The sequence below is a fragment of the Thalia democratica genome, chromosome 2 (assembly GCF_965202585.1).
Source record: "Thalia democratica chromosome 2, ktThaDemo2.hap1.1, whole genome shotgun sequence".
NCBI lineage: Eukaryota > Metazoa > Chordata > Thaliacea > Salpida > Salpidae > Thalia > Thalia democratica.
The window spans coordinates 36,870,999-36,888,282 of NC_139166.1; the positions used below are offsets into that span (position 1 = coordinate 36,870,999).

Genomic DNA, 17,284 nt, shown 5'->3' on the forward strand with positions numbered 1-17,284 from the left:
GAACAAGAGAAACGAACTGATAACCCAATGCCCACATTACTTAAATGAACATTTATAGTTTGTATCTCACATAGGTATAAATTTTATTGAGATATTTTATTATTTGTACACGTATTATAATATTATTCCCATTATCAGTCTTAAATTGTTAAAACTATTTTATTTTTATTTTTTTCTCTTTTTCAAGTCTGTTTATTAGTTAAATATATTTCATTAAGATATAAGGTAAACTGTGCATGCTTTATAATATACCCATTTCCAGTTGTAAATCATAGTTATTGGAGAATTAGTTAAATTTTTTTTTGAGTTGGATTATTAGTAGTTTATACGCTCTTTGATTATCTCTCATTTAAATATATTTAATTTTTTATCTTATTTTTTAATTTTAGCATCTGAAATCTAACATAGTCGTTTTTTCGCTGGACAAAATCTGACTGGACAAAATTTTCAGCTTGATATTTGGCTAAAATCTCAGTGAGTTCAAACAAACTAAACTGAACAATTTTGAAAAGGACAAAAATCTCACTGGACAAGTTTGTAAAGGACAAAAATCTCACTGGACAATTTTGAAATAATAAAGAAAATAAAGAAATAATAAAAGATAAAAAAAAGTTGATGTACTTTTTATAACATATTAAAGCTTAAATAACGTAAGCAATATTGCAAATATTTGAAAAAATAATTGTTATTAACATATTAAAGTTCAAAAAACGTAAGCAATAGTGAAAAAAAAAATTAAACAATAAAAAAACTTAATTATAAAAAAAAATTTAAAACATATTAAAGTATAAAAAAACGTAAGCAATATAATAATGCAAAAATTTTATAAGAATAAAACAGTCTAAATCAAAAAAAAAACGTTTTAAGTTTATAATTCTGTAAATAATAAATACAAATAAATCAAAATAGTAAAAACTGCTTTTTAAATTTTTAACATTTGTTTAAATACGCAATAATGCAATAACATAAAAGTTTTTTAATTAAAAAACAAAAATTATTTCAAGTTTGCAAATGAGTAAGAGATAATTAAAATTAAAATAAAACATTAAAAACTCTTTTAAACTGTTATTATATTTTTAAAACAAAGAAAATAAAAGAGGGTACACAATATTGTTGAATATTAAATAACATAAAAGTTTTCCTAAAACTAAAAAGTAATTTAATAAACCGTTTTGTGCTTTGTATTTGTGTTTTTAACTTACAAATACTTAAAATATTACAAATAACATTAGCACAGTCACTTTTTAGTATAAAAAGCATATCTTAAATCTCTTCTTAAATCTAAAATACTTAACTAAACGTTTTCAAATTTTGTATTTGTGTTTTTAAAGTGTTTGTTCATGCGCGATCGTAGTAAAATTACCTTAAACTTATTTGTTTTTATAATTAAAGACACTTAGAATATTACACAACTACACTAGCACAGTCGTTTTTTGGTAAAAATGCATATTTTAAATCTAAAATACTGAACAAATTGTTTTTTATCTTTTATTTATTTTTTATTTTTCTTTAATATTTCAAAATTGTCCAGTGAGATTTCTGACCTTTACAAACTTGTCCAGTGAGATTTTTGTCTTTTTAAAAATTGTTCAGTTTAGTTTGTTTGAACTCACAGTGTTTTTAGCCGAATATTAAGCTGAAAATTTTGTCCAGTCAGATTTTGTCCAGCGAAAAAACGACTATGAAATATAACCCTTATTCTATTTTTCGCTTATCTAATATTTTTCACAAAAAGCCATTTTATTCTTTGTTATCATAATATAACTGTGTTAACAACAACAACAACAACAACAACAATGCTTTCATAAAAATTTTTAATATTCACTCCCTGGTTTTATTTTGAGCATTATTACATTATTGATTAATTATTAGAATTGTGTGCTTAATAATATGTATCTACTACTCCATAACTTCTAACTCTGTAAAAGTTTTTATCTTTTTAGATCCATTAGATATCAATACCCCACTGTATACCATGGTTTAATTGTATTGTTTGTGGACTATAAATTGATAGTTTTTAAATTAAAGGTTGTTTAGAATCAATATATTTTTAAATTTTTATTAACGTTTTTTTGTATAAAAACTTGACTCAAAGCTATTTTTAATTATTTGTCATTTTTAACATTATTATTTTACTACAGATTTACAATTTGAAAATCCGCTCTGCGGTGAAACTGCATAATTGTTTATTCTCAAAAATAATAAATTATTAATTTCTACATTAGCCAAACTTTTCAATTATTGTAATTACTCATGCAGAATTTTTTTTTATTTTAGCCAACTTGGCTAGGTAAGATCATAGTAGGCATAATTAGCAAACTATCTCATATTTATTTCAGTAGTAGAAAAATAACGAGCATTAACTTAGCTAGATAAGTATTTTTTGCAATTTTTAAAAGATATCAAAACTTTAGATCCAATTATTTTCCTTATCTTTACAGCTATCTAAGATTTTTTTTTATTAAAGAGAACGCTTCTTTGCCTTTAATTAAAAAAATCACTTGATTGGAGTTTTAAATTTTGTGTGGAGCCCCTTCATATTTCTTTTATGAGGAATTTCATGTTCAATTAATGATAGTTTCAGTAAAACGTACATGGGTCATGTCTTTCATAAAAACAATTTAGATAATAAAAATAAAGCGTGGACCATTTAAAATAGACATAATTTAGTGTATTAAAATAAGTTTAAGAAATAAAATAAAAATTTTCTGCTACACTGACCGTTAAAATTCAAAGTTTTTGAAAATTACAATTATGCATATTTGTATATATTATCAAAGTACTAGAAATTAAAAAAAAAACAACTACCCTTGAGAACACAGCAAAGTAAGAATATTAAAATAAATAAATAAAAAGTTATAATTTTTGGCAAAAACATCGGTTAGAATAAAAATTCAAATTTTTTTTTTCTTAGGGGCCCTACTCAAAAATTCAAACCCCAATCCAATATACTTTTTATTAGTTAAAGGCATAAAGCGTTCTATAGAATAAAAAAAAGTAGTAAGCCTTAAAGATAAGGAAAACAATTGAATCTACAGTTTAGAAAAAAAAATTGCAGAAAATGCTAATTGAGCTAAGTTAACGATCGTAAAAAATATCATTAAATACTCAAAAAACAAAAAAGAACCCAAACAAAAACCCTGTGGTATTCACTTTGCAGCATTTAGTGTAGTATTAATGTATACTTTGCATCATGCAATGCTGTATCTGCAAATTCTTCTACAAAATCAAAAATGGTATGGGCGTCTTTCCAAAGGTCTGTATTTTTGCAATTCCGTTTTAAATTTTTTTAATTTTGAGTTTTCTTTTCATAAATAACGTCATGAAAAAGTTATTTTTCGTATTAAGAAGCTTGTATCGGCTAATTCTTCTATAAAGAGACAAAAATGGTCTTTGAAAATGATATAGTTGTCTTCCCCAAGGTCTATAGTTCAGTTCAGTCTATGATTTTTTTATTTTGATTATTCTTCGTTTAAATAACGTCTCAAATAAAATCTTTTGTAGCGTTAAATTACATACCTAGTGTAGTGCTCACAAACCTCTTTTTTTAATGATTAAAAGTATAGAAACAGATTAAAAAACTGCAATATTCGCTGATTTTGCAGTTACAAATTAAATTAGTTTATTAACAAAACATGAGCAACGCTTCAAGTGTTTTTTTTTCAATTATCAAATTAGCACTTTATTATGTCACATTATTGTCGTAAAAACAAGTGTCACGCAATTATAACGAAAAAAAAAACGGAAATTTCGTAGTTAATACTATTTGAAAACAAAAAAAGTTACTCCGAATTAAAAATTTATGTTTATATTTACAAAAATGTTTTTTGAAAGCCAAAAATACTTGAATAAAAGAATTGAAATTTATTACTAAGTTACTTTATCTAATAAATTAATGTTTACATACGTTAAATATTTATTTTACTAAAAAATGTGTTTTTAATATCCATGTTACACAATCAAAATGATAAAACAAAAATTAAATATAGAATAAAACTACTTAAATTTAAAAAAAAAACTTCAAAATAAAAAAAATAATGGTTAACATGATCACAATAGCGAAAATAACGAGAGTTCTTTTTTAAGGCCTCGAAATAATACGGTCTGTAGACCAGGCAAGTAAAATGGTAGTTCCTTACAGAAATGCTGCAACTAATCTACTAGAATATCATACTGTTTAAAACTCTACCACATTCTAAAACAGACTATAGAAAACTACTAGTATTTTAAAATAGTTTTCATTGAAAAGAACCTTTTAAGTTTTATATAGTAAGTGTCTGTCAATAGTCTATCTATACTATCAAAGTAACCCATAGTACTTTATCAATATTGTTTCTAACTGGAGCACTATGGTTGCATTCATAGCAACTTGTTTTTTCATTGACTGCAAAATGTTTGTTTATAGTTTTTTGATAAAATACATCTAATAAGCTTTAAAAATAAATTTATAAAAGAAATATATTAAAAGATACGTTAAGAAAAGCATAATATTTGAAAAGTTTAACCTTCATCTTGCAATAAATTAGCACTTATGTTGAATCTCTCTTGTTTAAATTTTATTTTATATGTTATTAACTTAATTTCTTCAGGAAAGCATAGATAAACTTTTAAGATTTGTGCTGACGCCTGTTGTTTCCATCAAAATATTTTATGTTTTCAATGCTAATTTAGCTAAACTCTTGAAATATTAGAAAACATTCAATAAAACTAATCAGATTTATTAGGAAACCCTAAACTTTATAACTTTAACCTAACCTCAATTACATGAAAAACACAACTTATACCATCTTTTAGAAAATCATGGCTATACTTGTAATTTTACAACTTGAAACAAGTGAATACAAATTGTATCTGTTAATACTAGCTCTCTAAAATAAAACTCATTTTTTAAAAATCTTAAAGTAACTAAAATTAATAAAAACAAATTTATAATGTATATAAAGAATAAACAACTAACTTTAAAGAGTTAATAAACTCATCTCATAATTTCACTTTCATAGCCTATCGTAAAATGAGTAAAAATATAAACGAAGATGTTTACGACGAACTGATAACAACTATTTTACTTTTAAACTAAATTTAACTAATAATACTTTTCTCAATTGAGAAACTGTAAAGAAATACTTAACTTGCTTGTAAATAAAAAGTATTCTGAAATTTTGCATATCTAAAACATAACATTACCACTAAAAATTCCTCTCCAGTGACAAGCTGTTATAAAAGCTGATAACAGCTTTAGGTTCGATAATTAAAAAAAAATCATATTGAGTTTAACTCTTTTTTTTAAAGATTATTAGTACCTGTTGGAGGAAATTTACATCTTTCTTTTTTTCATTCATTTATTTGTTCATTTCCTAATGAGCTGCAATCATAACTTGATGAAAATTATTTATTCTATTAGACTTATCACCGACCTTGTGATAATCTAAAAACTAATAAACTTATTAGCTTAGAACGTTACACAAAATTACTTAAAATTTTTTGATATTCGAAACAATGCAGCCTCACAAGTTTGTCTAGTTCTCCTTTGTATTCTAGAATCAGGAGTTGACATCTAAAATTTCAACATCTGTTGAAAGTATCGTGAGTTATTCCACAAATGTATTTAGTATTTAGTGGTTCCAGCAAGTAGGTAACAACAGTTAATTGCATTTTTTCAAGATTTTTGGGTGTGAGCACCCCCACAAAAGTTCAATCGAAGTTGTTAGTAAAATAATTTTAAGTCTGAATAAAGTCACCTTGATTTTTAAGGATGTCTTTGATTTTTCCGTCTTGTAAATCTAATAATTCCACATAAATTTCAGCCCTAGTTGAATGGTAGATCAATTTTTCACACAAGCTAAGTGCGCACAAACTGTAGAAGGTTACTATTATTTAGTCTACATCATCAGAGTTGGTCTAAAAATGCCTTTTTAAAAAACTACCGTTTGTAATTAATTTTTACAACAACCATTGAAGCGAACACATGACCGTAAAGCCTTTTATTAGTACTGTTATTAGTGGCTTTTTTAATATAGTTCATCACAGCTTTTAACTCAATTGAAGAACAAATATGTATAGTGGTTTTATATAATTTATTTAAATAATTTTGAAAACTTTGAAAATCTTTTCGAACGGCTGTCAGTTATTAGCTGACTTTTAAATTTATTTACAAAAAAAAAATCTTTGACTTAACTTTAAACTAAATTGTATAATTTTGTTTGCTATATTATCAGATATACTTTAAATTGTTCTTAAAACCTTTCTTTAAATGTGTTTCAAGACATTACTTTGACTATTTTAGTTTTTTTAAAATTTTTTTATAAGTAGATTATTGGTTTTTTTACGTGCGTTAACAAAACTATAGTTTTTTTTAATTACTAGTATTTAAACTTTATTTATGATAAATATAGCTAACTAATATTATGAAAAATTATATAAAACCCTAAAAGTTTATTTAGTGTAACAAACCGAATTTAATTTTTGTATAAAATAGTAATATAAGGATCAAAAGGAATTTAGAATAAAGAATTTAAAATTGACTTTATTTTAATTAGTAAACAATGGTAAAAAATTAACGATGCATACAGAATTTAGTGTAGTATTCGCCAAGTAGTCGAATGTTTTTTCAAAAGATAGTTTATCTAATATAATGTTAATTAAATACAAAAAATTGTACCTTATTGTTCTAGATTCTAGAAGGTCTGAAGTTTCAGAAAACTGTTTTTATTAATTATATACAGTTTTTAAATTACCTTAGATAACGTCACAAAAGTAGTCAACATTTTAAAAACATGTTATCCTAAAAGAACTTTTATTTGAAAATTCTCCTATAAAGAGCCATTGTTAATCTTAAAAATTACTTGGACGTTTTTTTTTAAATAAGCAGTTTTGCAATTGATTCTTTGATTTTTAAAGTTTTGTAGAAAATTTTCCAAAATGACGTCACAAAAAAGTTACTATTAGACTTAAAAACCTTGTATTACCATATTTTCTACAAAAAGTCAAAGTCGGTTTTTAACTAAATATGGACGTCTTCTTTAAGGTCTTCAATTTTGCAACTTAGTCTTTGATTTGCTTATTTTAATTGTTTTGTGTAATTATGTCACAAAAAATTTATGTCTTTAAAATATTTTTTTAAAGAACTTCCTCATAACGAGCAACAACTACTTGAAAAAACTCCAAGAATCTTTATCAAGGTTTGTAATTTGCAAATCAGTCTCTGATTGTATTAAAAGCTTGTCAAAACAAAGTAAATTTTCATTTGAGAAGTTTTTACACAAGATTTATTAAAAAAAAGATTATTCTTGAAAAGCTATTGGCGTCTTTCGTTAAGTCTTTAGTTTTGCAAAATACTTTCAAACTTTAAATCTTTAGTCATAAATATTATTAGATATACGACAACAAAACACTATTTCTACTTTTGTGTACGGTAGAAAATTACTTCACACTACATCTCTTGAATTATTTTTGTCAAACTAAACAATAATTAAAGATCATACAATTTATAACAATTAGAGCCATTAACATGTGCACGGCCGAATGTTTGAATTTAGAACTGGACGATATTAACAATTTAATTACAATTTAATTAGAAAAAATCATCAGGAAGACAAATAGATTAACTCAGATTAAATTATATCGCTTAACTTCTTTCGGTCCACATGTGACTCTGGTGACTAGACTAGACTCTAGTATAACTTCGCCTTCCTGACATAAGTTAAAACTCAATTTGAATAGCTAGGTAAGTTTCAATAGCTATTTAAAAAAACTTTAAATGCGTTTCGCTACGTGTTGAGTATAACGAGACCGTTTGCTTGATGGAATAGAGAAAGATGCCACACCTGCCAACAATAAATAACGTAAATACATTAGTTATATTTCAAAAATGATTACGTAGTTCTTACATCTCAACGTTTTCATGTCTAGCGAGAGCAGCAGTTCTAAAATAGTTTTTTGTTAGAACTCGCAGGCCGAAAATTTGTAATCAACGAAATGTGTAAAGCATAAAGTTATAAAAATAGCGGGTTTTTGTGTCCTTACTTAGTTGGTTTTTCGAAATTTTTTAGATCTAATTCAATATTTTAGTAAATTTTTAAAACTTAAATGTTTTTATTAATTATTTTACGTCTCTCTCGAATTTTACCCTTTGTAACAAGAAACGGTTTTTCGAACTTAAATTTTTCTAAACATACGTTTATATCAGGGTTTCCCAAACTCATTCACTAAATTGCCTCCTTTTCAGAAATTTGAAAAAAAAATCGCCCCCAATGGTTGTATAAAGTTTTTTTTTTCTTCTTGAGTACGCACTTTTGAGCTCAAAAAAGTTGTATTCGAAATATAATTCAGTCTGGAACTTCTTATGCACGCACTTTTGGGCTGTGTTCAAAGTAATTTATATTGCTTGAAAAAAATAATTTACAGATATTTTCTTATTAGCCCAGTAATATGTATTAAAATACTTAAATATTAAAAAGCCTTTTGTAATCTGTAATCAATTCGGTTTCCATATGAATTGTTTTGAAACTAATGGAACCTTTAAGTTACTTGTGGACAACTTTTGTAGTCAGCAAGTTATTTTTACTAAAAATCCTTTCTAGTGTCAACTTTAAAAAAACATTACTTGCGGGCTGCATAATTTTAAAAACTAACATACAAGAAAATTAAAAAACTCAAGCAAAATGGTAATAAATTGATTTACTACTATTGTGATCTACGAAATACTATTGTGATCTGAAAACCAAATTGAAAGCGCGTTTTAAAGTAGTAACTAATATTCATTAGGCTTTAAGCAAAGAACTTGTAGAATAAATAACTTAATAAAATTGTTATTATAAAAAGACTACTTAAATTCATACAAACCAGGCTAAATAATAAGTATCATAAAAAATCAAATAAAATAGAAAAACTTACAGAAAATAATGTCTGCTACTGAAGTCTAATCTAATGTGAAGGATGACTACTTGCAACTCTTTCTATGTCTAATTCTAAATCTGTCAAATAAAGCCTTAAGTCAACTCCTTTACAAATATATAGATTATATTTTTTGCTCAATATGTTGATAACTGAACTTGAAGCTTTCCCAACAACATAGTTAGAATGAAAAGCTATATACAACAATCTAACTTCCTCCCAACCCAGTCATACATATAGTTCTTTCGAAAATCGTTTTATACCGTTCTTTCGAAAAATTTATTTTAAGTTCAAGGTCAGTTTGTAAGTCTGAGAAAGTTTCTTGTAAGTCAAGGTTTACTTCAAAAAGACCTGCTTCGAAGGGACCCATAATCCAATCCACTTCGGGACGTTTAATTAAAAAACGTCAGTAAACCGTTTATGAATATCACATTTAAGCAGTTCCAGATGAGATGAAAACACTTCTACTACACTTTTATTTATTTGAAGTTTTAAGTTTTTTAAACTTGCGAACTGTGAAACTGATTATATTTGAATTTTTTTCAAACAGTTCAAGTTGGTTTGTGAAACTGGTTATTTTACTTTTGTCTTTTACAAGGTTTAAAATTTTACCTTGTAAATTTTTGTTCACATTGTTGATCTTAGCATATAAGTCTGACATGTAAACAATGTCTATTTTTCTTTTAACAAGATTGTCGGCCAATACCTTATCCTTTTCAGAAAAAAAATCAATAACTGAATTAAAAACAGCCAAAAACTTTCTAAACAGTTTCCTTTTGACAACCATTTCACTTCTGTATACATTATCAACTTATCAAAAACCTCATCATTGTCATTGCACAGCTGTTTAAATAGACGACTTTGTAAAGCATGCCTTTTCATTTTTTTGACAGCTTTTATCATAAAGTTTAATGAATCATTTAAACGGACGCTCAAATTTTTTGCAACTAAATGTTGGCGATGTATATCGTAATGAATAGTAAATTTACCATGGTTTAACTCTTTGTAATATGTGATTAATTCACGATACTTTCCTATCATAGACAGAGAACCATCTGTTGCAATTTCTATAAGATGTTTTGAAGGTATCTTAATTATTTAAAAATATTTTTTAACTTTCTAAACACAAACCTTCCTGTGTTATGCGTTTCAGTTAGCTGGGAAAACGCTAGTTCTTTGTATGTTGTATCATCAACTATTAAACGCACGCAAACAAGAAAAGACATTTATTTTCCGGCAACGTGAACTCGTCAACCTGCATTGAAAAAAAATATTGCACATCATTTGAACTAAATTTTTTCAACACATTATGACATTTCATCTATACGTCTTTAAACAGTGTTGTTGCTTAAAAGAATAGAACGTAAAACATTACTGGTGTTTTTAAAATGAATGACTTTTTTCAGAACTGTTTTTAAGACAGGAATAAACGTTTTTTACCCAATGGTGCGAGGAATTATGAGAGATAGATAATAAGAAGCTAATTGTCCATCTTTAATACTTTTTTGTAGATTTCTCGAACATGTTTGTGATTTTACACTGTTTTGTTTTTTCTTCTCAATGTTTTCTGAAAAAATCTGCATTTTTATCTAAACGTTCAGAATTAAATCAATATTTTACGTAAACAAAATAAACTTTTTTGTTTAAGTTTTACCATAGGGTCAAATATTCAATTGCAAGCTCAAATTAGTAAAATAACAAATAGAAAGTAAAAATTTTATGACTGCCCAAAACTATAAAATCGCTTCCCCCCCATTCGCCCCCTTACTAGTTATCGCCCCCCCCCCCTTTCGCCCCTTTACTAAAATTCGTCCCCCTAACTTACTAAAATCGCCCCAGGGGGGCGATATCGCCCAATTTGGGAAACTCTATTTTATATCAATAAAATTTTACTTAATTCAAAACTTAAACTTATACACACGTCACACACTATTTACTTTTAACTAAAACTTCAGATTTTTTTTGTACTTAACTAAAATTCATTCTATACTTTTTTCAGTTTATAGAAGTTTTAATTATGGAGAGCTTAACAAAATGAATAAATAAACTTTTTAAACTTTCAGAATGACTTTTTTATAAATAGATTTTCTTTTTAAACTTATATGACTTAAGGTTAAAAAAGACACGTTTGACATTTTTATCAAACATACCTAAAAAGTTATGTTAAAAGTTAAGAAAAAAAAAAAAAAAACTGATTTAAACAAAACGTAAACTATAAGTGTATAGATTTATATTTTAAAAATCAATTTAAATGTCTTACAGGTTTAAAATATTAAGAACTGAATAAAGATAAAATAACACTATGTTTTAGTGACAAACTTTAATCAGAATTGTTGGTTTTAAAACGAAGAAACTATGTTCAAAATGATTTGTTTTTCTTAAAATAGTAATAAAAGAGGCAATAAAAATAAAAATGTATTCTTAATCTTTATTTTTAAGTATGTTTTTATAAATTTTTATCGATTTATTGTAAAGTCGATGGGACATTTCATTAATTACACATAATGTAGTTTGTGGTTTTCCCCTCAACTATAAAAATGTTTCTTAGCAACATGTACAACTAAGAGTCTACTTTTGTAATGAAAATGTCTTCCAAACAATTTTGCTTACAACAAATTTTATTATAGAAGCAATGATTGCCTTAAATTGTAAAACTCTTAAAGTTTGTTAATTTTATGAACAAGCTATATAAATTCATAAACAGAGTTAAATTTATTTATTTTAAACTATTAAAATTGAAATATTTATTTGTTTTTATTTTACAACTGTGTAATTGATATAAAGTATTGTACTGATTTGTTTGTTTTATATTGTTAAAAAAAGCGATTAAGTATTTAAGTTTTTTTTGTTAATAATAAATAAGTTTAATTCAATTTATTTATTCATTAAATGCAAATTTTTAGCCAAAAATTACTACTAAAATAGAATTTGAGTATAATGAATTTTAGCTCAATATTGGTGCGACATCATGCTAGGTAATTACCAAAAGTTTTAGGAGGACATAATAATAAAAACATAATTTACCAGGGAAATTCATTTTTTTGTGATATCAAAATTTTTCAGTAAATCTAAGAAAATTCATTTCCCTCAATTATTTTATTTCTCTAGATAATACAATGTTTACAAAAAATGAAACTCTAGTAGAGTCCTTGTATTTAATAATGATTAAGGCCATAGAGGAAAGTCCAATTTTTTTTTACAAAAGTTAGCATTAGATCTTATACAAAAGCTATAACTGTTTACTATAATATTCTTTTCACTGAATGAAAATTAATTAATTAATTTTTTAGATATAGCTAGTTGTGATTTTTTTTTACCAATAAAAACACAGGGTTGCCACACACACACAGGATAACACAGGATATTTTTAAGTTCTTAAAAATCAAAGGATGACTCAGAAAATCTCAGGATATTTAGAATATTTTTAAAATTCAGAAAAACTCAAGACTGTTTAAATTTTTTTTAAAGATCTCAGGACAGATTTTTTCTAGATCTATTATGTGATTAACTTGATTCAGTTTCAATATTTTGTTATTTTATATAACCAATTTTGTTCAAGACAATTATTTTAGTTGACTTTAAAACGCTTATTTAAACTTTTTTTTTGCCTTGTTGCTAGTTCTTCACTGTTTATAGAAATAACATTTTAGTTTTTATTACCTAAATTAATATTTACAATGATTTGAGTTTATATTAAACAAAAACAGTTTATAGATATAATAGTTTAATCATGCATTAAATTTTTTTAATGTACTTTACAATTTTAGTTATTTATGTAATTTAGTAAAATTATATTGTTTTGTACATCCTTAATTCATAGATGAAGTAGTTTTTCATAGCTTATAAATACATTTTTTCCAGTAAAAAGAAACTAAAAAATGAGTATTGTTAAGGAATGCATACATTAAACTTGATAAATGTGCATTAGGGTGCTTATATATATGGCAACCTTTGAGTTTTCAGCTAGATTTTTTTTTTACACTTTGCAAATACCACAAAAGCACTCAGTTCAAAATTTTAGATGATTTGAAAACATTTCTACCTTAACAAAATTTGATTTTCTAAAATCCAGCCCAATGCAAGCAGTATGGAACCTAAATAAATTGACCTTGTAGGTTATAGCTGGATTTTTTTTTACATGTGGTAATTATCACAAACACATATTGTGCATATTTTAAGAAGTTTTAAAGAGAGTTTTATAGAGCCAATTCTTGATAAAAAAAAGGAAATTCAGAAAACTTACAAAAAGTCATAAAAATTACATAAAATCAAGAATTGCCCTAATAAAACTTTCATTAAATCATCTTAAACTGTGCACAATGTGTATTTGATAAATGCTAAATGTAAAAACATTTCAGCTAAAAACTTAAAGGTTGTCATATTTATAACCACCTTAATATGCATGCAAGTGAATACTTTATGTGGTAAAATAAATTTAGTCAATTAAAAGTTCTTCTAATGTATATAAAGTTAAGTAACATGGTTACATAAACTTATTTGCAAATTATATTTTTTAATCTCAATTGATTTTAACAGTATTTTTATAAGTTTAGTGAACATCTAATGCCAAAACATACACATACAACCTTCCTTTTAATTTTTAAGAAGAAAAATAAACATTAGATATAAGTAGTTTGTGCCAGTATCAAGATATTTTAAAGATTTCAAAAAAAAAATCATGACAACTGAGAGCAATTTTTTTATACAAAGCCCTGCTAACATATAGAAAAAAAACATTTCTCATTGTCAATATTTTTGGAACTAGGAAAATCAACCTTCTTCATGTTTTGGTTATTGAACCTCAAATTTTCAGTAAATAATTCATGCTTTGTAAGAAAAATCCTAATGTAACAATTTCAAAAAAAAAAAAAAGAATTTAAAGGTAAAAAAAAATAAATTTTTAATGTTTGTTAGACATTAAATTTATTTCATAGTTACATAACTCTAATCTGGTGCATAGATAAATAAAAAACTCATTTTTATTAAAATTTTACAAAAGTAAAGAGGTCTTCAAAAGTATTTATAAATCAAATCCGGCTTGTTATGTACAAAAAGCTGTCACATCTAGCCCACCAACTAAAGAAATTGTCAAACCTTGACATAGAATAATGTAAGAAGAATACAAAAACTAATTGATTTAGAAATAAAAATAACATTAAAATTTAAAACTGTACAGAAGACAAATAAGTATTTGTTTGTCATAAAAAGAAGATGCTAAGTTACTATGAATCAATTAATCAAAACAATTTAGTTCATCTAATTATGCAAAACATATTCCAATAAAGTGCAAGTTCAAAATTTCATAAAAAGTTTTTTTATTTCTATTTCAACTAGAATTAATAATTATTTAAACTGACAATATACGCCCAAAAAAAAAGTAAAATAATTGATTTGTTTATTTATGATTGTTAATGTTTGCTGCAGTTTTTTCTGGGAACTTTTTGTTATTAGTTTGACTATTTTTAAAAATATAAAACTTTTATTTCTATAGAAGACATTTACCGTCAATTTTTTATATAAATTTATCTGAAATTGGGTCTACTTTGAAATCTAATTCAGCTGGATTAAAAAAAATAAAATACAACAAAATAAATATTGATTTAAAAATATTTTTAATGTTGTTGTCCTTTCTGTGCACAGTAAAGAATTTTTTTTGCACAATACTTTGCACAGATGCATGCTAAGAGAACCACTGATTTAAGCTATTACATGTAATCTGAGGTTAAAAACAAAGGTTGTTTTTAAATTAAAAAGTTTTAAATTAGCAATGTTTTAAAAAACATTCAACAAGTTTTAGCTTCTAAGTCAACTGTTTTTTACTTACAATAATGATTAATTTCAACTGATATCTTAAATTATTTTTTTAATTATTTTATTTTAAAGGTAGTTTTGATACTAAACTCAAACTCTAATTTTAATATGAAAAGTTTTGGTCTGCTTCAATCAAGGTTTGTTTTTTTTTTAATTTTTGAGCTTGTTCTTGTAGTATATCATTGAACTTTACATTTGACTGTTGTATATTTATTTGGAATAAATAAAATAAATACACCCAACAGTGCTATATAAAGCTTTTGTCGTTTATTACAACATCATGGTTGCCACACACTAAAGATACTCAGGATAACTTAAGACAATTAAAAATTTTTAATAGTCTCAGAATAACTCAGACTAGTTTGAATTTAAAAAAAAACTCAGGATTACTCAGACAATTTTATTATTGAAAGAAAAACTTTGTATAGTTAAATATTTCAAAAATCAGGCCAGTGGTTTTCCTTATTTTAAATATGATTTAGTTGATTTAGTTATTTTAAATGTGTAAATAAATGTTATAAAATTTTGTTAAAGATGTGTTTTAAATATGTTTTTATAAAAGTAAAATTTAAATGCCCTTATAAATCATTCAAATTGCTTTTATTAATAATAATAGCTTTTAATTACATTATTTGGTATATCTTACTTAAAAATTAGTTTTGAAGCTCTACAGCATTTTTGACAATATTTCTTAATACTCATACATTTTTGAATACTTTGTTTGAATATAAGATATAGTGAAATTACCATTATTCCAAAATTATAGTTGTTATAAAACCTCAAAAAAAGTAAGTATGTTGTATTTAGTTCCTTTATATTAGAAATTTTCGTATACAACTAACTTTGTAAAAGTATAAACAACCTTTAACTTTGCAGTTGGGTTCAAGGGTTTTCTGGTGCAGAGGTCAAAATGATTACACCAAGTTGCGTGTGCTATAAAGCTGGAAACAAGTTACAGTTTCATGACCTAAAAGACAACCAAAGAATGTTTTTTGATTCACCTAGTTCTTCTGTTGATATTTTCAGTGCTACTTATCACAGCGAAATGTTTGCATTTTCAGAGTCTGGTATAAACCCTAAAATTTACCTTTTTACCTCAATTCAAGAAACTAAGAAGATAGCTGAAATAGAAAGTCAGTGTTAAATTTAAAGTTGAATAAAAAACTACTTATGCTAATACATATAAAGCTTCTGCATAATGTTGTAAATTAAAATGTTTTGGAATATTGTTTGTTTTTCTAGAAAAGTTATCAAGTTTATCTTTTATTTATTTATTTTGATGTTTTTTAAATCTTAAGCAGAAATTAAAAAAATTGAAGGTGTTCTTCTACTATATCTTTTTCCTGAAAAACGTTATTGAAAAATAATTTTGCTCTAATTATGTTGCTTTAATATTTATTGTCATTAGAAGTTAAATTACAAACCATTAAAAAATTCAAAATCAGATAATATTTAAGGGGCATAGGAGATCTAACATTTTTTTTACAAAAGTTAGTATTGACTCTTATTTGAACAAGCATTAACTTGGCTTGAATGGATTTTTTTTATTATTTTTTTAAACCAAACTTTAAAACCAATTATTTCAAATTTCTTTAATGCTAAGTTGGAACTTTTTTTTTTATTCTAAAGAACGTTCTTTTGCTTAGCTTTTCACAATAATTTTTATCGAACTGGGGTTTTACTTTAGTAGTGGAGCCCCTTTAAAAATTTAATATTTTTTTTAATTTTTTTACGTTGCAACGTTTTTCTTCGAAAATAATTTTTTATTCCAAATTTTTTTATTATTAACATACTTACTTAATTGAGTTTTAAGACGTTATTATTTTTTTTCCAGTTTTTTTTTATAACATATGCTTAAATAAATTTTTCAAAAAATTTCCAAATTTGCACGGTTTTGGTTTTTTTTTACATGGTTTTGTAGCAAAACTAATTATTTTTTTAATAAATTTTATTTTTAACAGACTTATATAATTAAGTTTTATAACGTTATTATATTGTTTCCCAACTTATTGTCATTTTTCAAATATATGACTCATACAAGTTTTACCTAAATTTTTTGTTTACGTAGTTTGAGGAATTTCTTGATCAAATACTAAGAATTTACGTAAAACTAAAATGGGTCATATGTTTGAAAAATAGTCGTAAGTTGAAAAAAATATAATAAGGTTATAAAACTTAATTACGTAAGTCTATTAAAAATAAAACTTATTAAAAAACAGTTTACTTTTGCTATAAAACCATGTAAAAATAAAACCAAAACCGTGCAAATTTGGAAATTTTCTAAAAATTTTATTTAAGCATATGTTAAAGAAATGAAAATTGAAAAAAATGATTATAACATCATAGAACTCAATTAAATAAGTATGTTAATATTAAAAAAAAGTTAAATAAAAAAATATTTTTGGAGAAAAACGTTGCAAAGTGAAAAAACGCAAAAAAACATTAAATTTTTAAAGGAGCCCCACTAAAAAAGTAAAACCCCAGTTTGATAAAAATTATTGTGAAAATCTAAGCAAAAGAAAGTTCTTTAGAATAAAAAAAAAGTTTCAAGTTAGCAGTAAAGAAATTGAAAATAATTGGC

General features: G+C 24.8%; 1 protein-coding gene across 3 annotated transcripts in view; it reads left to right on the forward strand.

Moving 5' to 3' along the window:
- The first annotated feature begins 14,785 nt into the window (after positions 1-14,785).
- Positions 14,786-17,284, forward strand: part of LOC145849636 (cilia- and flagella-associated protein 43-like) — an 86,514-nt gene continuing 84,015 nt past the window's right edge. For all 3 annotated transcript variants that reach the window (XM_082954629.1, XM_082954630.1, XM_082954633.1), the window contains exons 1-2: positions 14,786-14,840; positions 15,580-15,836. In XM_082954629.1, coding sequence (XP_082810755.1) covers positions 14,812-14,840; positions 15,580-15,836 — 286 coding nt within the window. In that variant the 5' untranslated portion in view covers positions 14,786-14,811. The remainder of the gene's footprint in view (positions 14,841-15,579; positions 15,837-17,284) is intronic.